Below are 5544 nucleotides of genomic sequence, written 5' to 3' on the forward strand. Positions count from 1 at the left end.
TACACATTTTCCCGAAACTTTTTTTTGCTTCAAATAAATGTATGTTTCGTTTCACCTTGTAGTTGGTTGGTTTTTGTTTTCATGGTTTAAACTTTTTTAAATCCCTATGTAAAAACGAATGAATAAAATATTTGTGGAGGTGCACTGTTGCACTCTATGAAGTTGGATGTTAGCATGTCACTAAGCTAACAGCATGCTATAATCAAAAATGTATAGCACATAAATATTAGGTAAAACAGCCCATTTGTAAATAGATTTTCCATGTTTCTGTTACTGAACGAAAAGCTCATCACAGTGTATTTTGGGATTGCCGAGAGACGGTATCTGAGATGGTAACACACCGTTCAAAACAGCCTTCACAACAGCATCGCGCCTACAATGCTGTCTAGGTAGGCAGCTCACTGGATTTTGGAATACAGCTATTGTTTACTGTTCTGTACTATATTTGCTCACAGAGTTTGTTTAGACAGATGTGGAAGGACTCACGGTGGTATGCTGTCAAACTCTGGGACGGTAATGAACTCCATCTCTTTGATCTGGTTGCGCTGATGTTTCCTGGGCGGCCCCTGTTCCTGAGGAGCGGGTGGCGCATCTGTCTGCCTGCTCTGAACTGCCACCTGTCCTCCTCTGAAGACAACACAAAAAGCCAAACTCATCAGTTTCAGTCAAGTGGTTCATGTTTTTTTTGCTTCCTAATGATGAAGCAAACTGAATAAGGCACCATTCTAATGTGGTATAGTTGGGAAAGAAACACAAAAACAGGAAATACCCTAATAGCGGAGCTGCTTGCTGGCCTCTTTTGGGCATGTGCGGAGGGATGTTGTTCTTGAGGTGAAGGACATCCTGCTCGTCCTCCAGGAAAAAACCTTCTAGATCCTATTGACAAGATCAATAAAAGAGAACCAAAGTAAAAATATAGCTTTTGATCATATGTGATGAAGTGTTACTAGTGATGGGCGCCTTTGAAACACTGCTTCATGAAGCTTCAAAACCTCCAGAACAGTGGTTCACAGAGCATATATCAAACTTCGAAAGAGTGAATCGTTTTGTGAAGCAATGGGTTCAACTGATTAAAGAGTTTTCGAAAAGCTCCCATTACTTAATGTTACAATTACAGATATCATCTATAAAATAAAATAAATATGAATGAAAATATCGCACCTTCAAATGCTTAAGCAAGCCTCTCTGCTCGCCCACATATCTCTCAAAGCGATCCAGAAGCTCGTTGATGGCAGAGACTTCTTGCTCGATTTTGAGAAGAGTCCCACGTTTGTCCGGATCTTTTGCTAAAGAAAAATAAATCGCATGAGACATACCGTAACAAATTATACCAACACCAAGGAACACAATTTAAAATGATAAAATATAAGTCAATTTGTGAACTCATTCATTATTTTACAGAACCAGATGTACCAAAAATATTCGGCAGAAACAGCAAAACAAAATTCGACTTTGGTCAAAATGGTTTTGGGAGTGTCAAAAAAATAGTGATGTATAATTAGACCTTCTCCAATGCTGTTTTTTGACTTGGTAAACATCAGCAATTTGGATGCAGATCACCGCAAAAAAAATTATGCTAAAATAGCAATATGTAAAAATGAGTGAAGATGGTGAAGAACCTTACTCGGTTTAATTTATTAAATTAGTTCAGTTAAGGCTCATTCACACCAAGTACAGTATATCTCAACTATATTAGTGTGCACATTACCGCAGAATAATGTTCAGTTTACTACAGTAATGGTCATTTGCCGCTTTAAATGCTCAGGCTCTTTAAAGCAGGATGGATTCTGACTGGCTTTTAATGTTTTTATCATTTATCAACAGGAAAAAAAATGGAAGTGATTTCAATATGGTTCTTTTGTGCTGTTATCGTTATAGTTGTGGTGTGGACTCTGCTATTCTTTTAAATTTAGAAGAGTTTTTTTTACAACTACATTTATATCGTTAACGTTCTTGGTGTGAATGGGACTTTACTGAGTCACTCCAAATTAATGAGCGAAATTGTATTTTCAGCTAAATGCGAACTTTAATTTCGGTTTCGGTAGAAAATTATTTTGGGTACATCACTGGCAATGGTAAATATAGTAAATGCAGCATACCAACAGCTCGAAGCTCGAGGAGACTTTTAATCATGGAAATTTTGTTGTTAATATGTTGCGTCACTTCTTCAAGCTCACAGTGATTCATTTCTTTAAAGAGAAGATAAAAAGATTAGGGGTCAACAAGAGCTCACATTCAAAGACATACACAACACTACTTACCAACAGCCTAGGAACAAGCCAAACATACTTAGCAACGCCCAGTAGCAACCACCCAGATCACCTTGGCAACACCCTAACAAAGCAACAGTGTCCACTCTGAACACCTTAGCAACTGATTCCCAATAATTTAGCAACCACTCACTCACACACACAGTGCACACACACCACTGTAACGTTACCATTATATATAGATAAGTGGCGCACACACTCATAACACCTTAGCAACAGCTTAGCATCACCCTAGCAACCTCGCAAAAAGCCTACAGAAGGCGTATGTGACACAACTCAATTATATTTACTGTATATAAGCTATATGTCGAAATGTCCACGTTTTAAAGCTTTCAGCGAAGGCGTTATCAGTTCTTCTTTGTGTTGTTTTCTTTTTGTTAGTCTTTATGAGCTTATATATGACCAGTGTTGGGGGTAATATATTACAAGTAACGCAAGTTACGTAATCAGATTACTTTTTTCAAGTAACTAGTAAAGTAACGCATTACTTTTTAATCATAACGTTACCGCGTCAACAACAACAAATCTAGTGACTGACAGTTCGCAGCGGGAAAGGGAGACACTATACACAGAAAACACTGTTTAATAGTTCTCCTGCTGTCTAAACGATCTGTTACAGGCACAAAACACGGTCCATAAAGCTTACTGTTGAACGACTGTTGATAGTCGCGTTTTAAAATACTTTTTGCATCGGTCTCAAACTAACGACACTGTTTTGAATAAATCGGCAACATTATAAGTTAAGAAAGAACATACAAATAAAATTAATGATACTCGCCTGTCTTAGGGATTTGTTTATGGGATTGATTAGAGTGCTTCAGAAAGGGATGTGAAGTCAGATCGCGCCAAAGTTCAAACACAAGTAAGCACGCGCAAAACACCCCATGTGATTCGGCCACACACTTTCGTCACAGAAAGACTCACATTTAGCATTTCTCAGGTATTTAATTTACTTTCTGATGAGACCATTCTAAATATGATGTAGGCGGTTGTTTATAACACTGGCTCTATCTTGATTTAATATGCATTTATGAAATCTTTTTCTAAGTTTGTTAATGCTGTCAGATGTTCTGGTAATATCAAATCGGTCTGCAAACTGAAGATCTTTTTTATGCAACGTCACACATGCGCCGGTAGGTTTTATTTATGTATTAACTTTTTATTTTAAGTAATTGTGCTTTTCTGAGTCATGACCATGATGTCAACTAGGTCACATACATTTTTTAAGAATTTGCTTCGAGTTTTCATATAATTGACCCATATCGTAAGATATCTTAAAAATATAACAATGCCATAGAAGAACCATCTGGGGTTCCCTAAAAAAACCTTTCAGTGAACAGTTCTTAAAATAGTTTTTTCTTGGTTTAAAGAACGTTTTAATTGTCTGAAAACCCCTTTTCCACTATAAAGAGCCCTTGGGAAAATTCCATGAATGTTCTTTATGGAGCCATAAATGCTAAAGAGGAACCTTTATTTTTTAAGATGAATACTATGAATAACTTTTTCAAGATTCAGTGTTTGGATGCGATTGTCAATCCAAGAACCATGCTGTCTGTTTTAATAAACTGAGCATTTATTTCAGGCACTGGGTCACATTGTACAGTTGCTGGAAATTTACGGGTTTCCTTGTCTGAGATTCTAAGCTGAGACCCAGATCCAGACCAAAACCACAAAATCAAGACCAACTCAGGAAATGAGCAAATAACAACAAATCCTTCAACAACATTCACTTTTTTAATCAAAGACTGAGGTTTTAAACCCCCATGAATACAAAAACAATCAAACAAACACCAAAATCACCACAATATTACAGTATTTTTTTGCCACAAACAGTAGAAATGTAAACACATCTTCTCCTTTGAACCTCATATTTTTTTGCGAGCAGTATAGAAAAATCAAACTCCAGTCTGCTACAGTACTTTTTTTCTTTCAGATTTAGTCAAGTGTCACAATATGAGCCAGCTTTCAGAGTCCAAGAGAAGCTTTGAGCAGCGAGGTCACATCATCAGGTAATGAGTCCTCTTCACCTGGAAGAACCAAGCATATTTGTATTCCTTTTACAAAAAAAAACAGGTAAAAATCCCTGTGAGCTTTATTAAAGTGTTCTCACCCTCCTGAGTTGCGGTCATGTCCTGCTCTAGTTTGAGTTTTCTTTCTCCAATGCGGAGCATGGCGTCCTCTATGGAGTCCTTACTTATCAGCTTGATCACCTTCACCGTCCTTAAATGTGACAAATGCATTCAGATATAAAAGCATTAGGACAGACGATAGTGAAACAAAAGGAAAGCCTACTGTGAGACACACATGTCCAGTGTTCTCTAACCTGGTTTGTCCCACCCGGTGGCAGCGTCCCTCTGCCTGTTTGTCATTGTAAGGGTTGCAGTCGATATCGTGAAGGATGACCACATTGGCTGAAGTCAGGTTAATGCCTAGTCCTCCAGCTCTGGTGGACAGCAGGAACACAAATATATCCTGGTCTGTGTTGAACTGGTCAATCAGCCCAATTCTGTAAAAGCCCAGTGAGATTTACAATTACTGTCCATTTACTTAATTGGCATTAAGAAGTCACTTTTTTTCTATCTGAAGTGATTAACAGTATGCTAACAGAAGCAAAAGTCCCTGTGGATCATGGGGTTAAGTGCTTTGGTCAAGAAAACAACGTTGGGAGAACAGGATGTTGACCTACATGAATGAAACAGAATGAAGTGTAGCTAGTTAATTTACATTTTGGTAATAATTCCAAAAATTTATAATAATTGGTATTATGTCAATACCACAATAATTAAATTTAAGTGGAGATCCACCACGCACAATATATCAGTGCCATATGATATCAGTTATCGGCTGATATCTGTGATTTAAAAAAAAAAATTTTTTATGTGCTTTATTTTTTCAGTATTAATATTGGATATTTAATTATTTACATCTATTTTGAGAATTAGATCATCATCTACTAACTTAAATGGATAGCAGTATATTATCTCTTGAAGAGCACATGTACACTACAGTTGATAAGTTTGGTGTCAGTGAGATTTTTATTTCTTTTTGAAAGAACTTAATACTTCAGCAAGCAAGGATTCATTGATTAAAAGTGACAGTAAAGACGTATAAATGTTATAAAAATTATATTTTGAAATATAAATGCTGAACTTTCTATTTATCAAAATCTTGACAAAAAATCTATCACGGTTTCCACAAAAATATGATGCAGCACAACTGTTTATAACACTGATAATAATAATAAATGTTTCTTGAACAGCAAATCAGCATATTA

At 36.6% G+C, this 5544-nt stretch overlaps 2 protein-coding genes across 3 annotated transcripts in view; both read right to left on the bottom strand.

Annotated features, from left to right (window-relative positions):
* The window catches only part of LOC107686503 (spindle and kinetochore-associated protein 1-like), a 5171-nt gene extending 1986 nt beyond the window's left edge, over window positions 1-3185 (bottom strand). Inside the window, exons 1-5 of the mRNA XM_016483542.1 lie at window positions 3049-3185; window positions 2100-2189; window positions 1162-1286; window positions 770-876; window positions 487-627 (exon numbers count right to left, since the gene is read on the bottom strand). Coding sequence (XP_016339028.1) covers window positions 487-627; window positions 770-876; window positions 1162-1286; window positions 2100-2187 — 461 coding nt within the window. The 5' untranslated portion in view covers window positions 2188-2189; window positions 3049-3185. The remainder of the gene's footprint in view (window positions 1-486; window positions 628-769; window positions 877-1161; window positions 1287-2099; window positions 2190-3048) is intronic.
* An 849-nt stretch (window positions 3186-4034) lies between these two features.
* The window catches only part of smarcad1b (SNF2 related chromatin remodeling ATPase with DExD box 1b), a 17702-nt gene continuing 16192 nt past the window's right edge, over window positions 4035-5544 (bottom strand). For both annotated transcript variants that reach the window (XM_016483509.1, XM_016483508.1), the window contains exons 21-23: window positions 4594-4776; window positions 4381-4490; window positions 4035-4297 (exon numbers count right to left, since the gene is read on the bottom strand). In XM_016483509.1, the coding sequence (XP_016338995.1) occupies window positions 4236-4297; window positions 4381-4490; window positions 4594-4776 (355 nt within the window). In that variant the 3' untranslated portion in view covers window positions 4035-4235. The remainder of the gene's footprint in view (window positions 4298-4380; window positions 4491-4593; window positions 4777-5544) is intronic.

This window comes from Sinocyclocheilus anshuiensis, unplaced genomic scaffold (genome assembly GCF_001515605.1).
Source record: "Sinocyclocheilus anshuiensis isolate Anshui unplaced genomic scaffold, SAMN03320099.WGS_v1.1 scaffold838, whole genome shotgun sequence".
In the NCBI taxonomy this organism is placed as follows: domain Eukaryota; kingdom Metazoa; phylum Chordata; class Actinopteri; order Cypriniformes; family Cyprinidae; genus Sinocyclocheilus; species Sinocyclocheilus anshuiensis.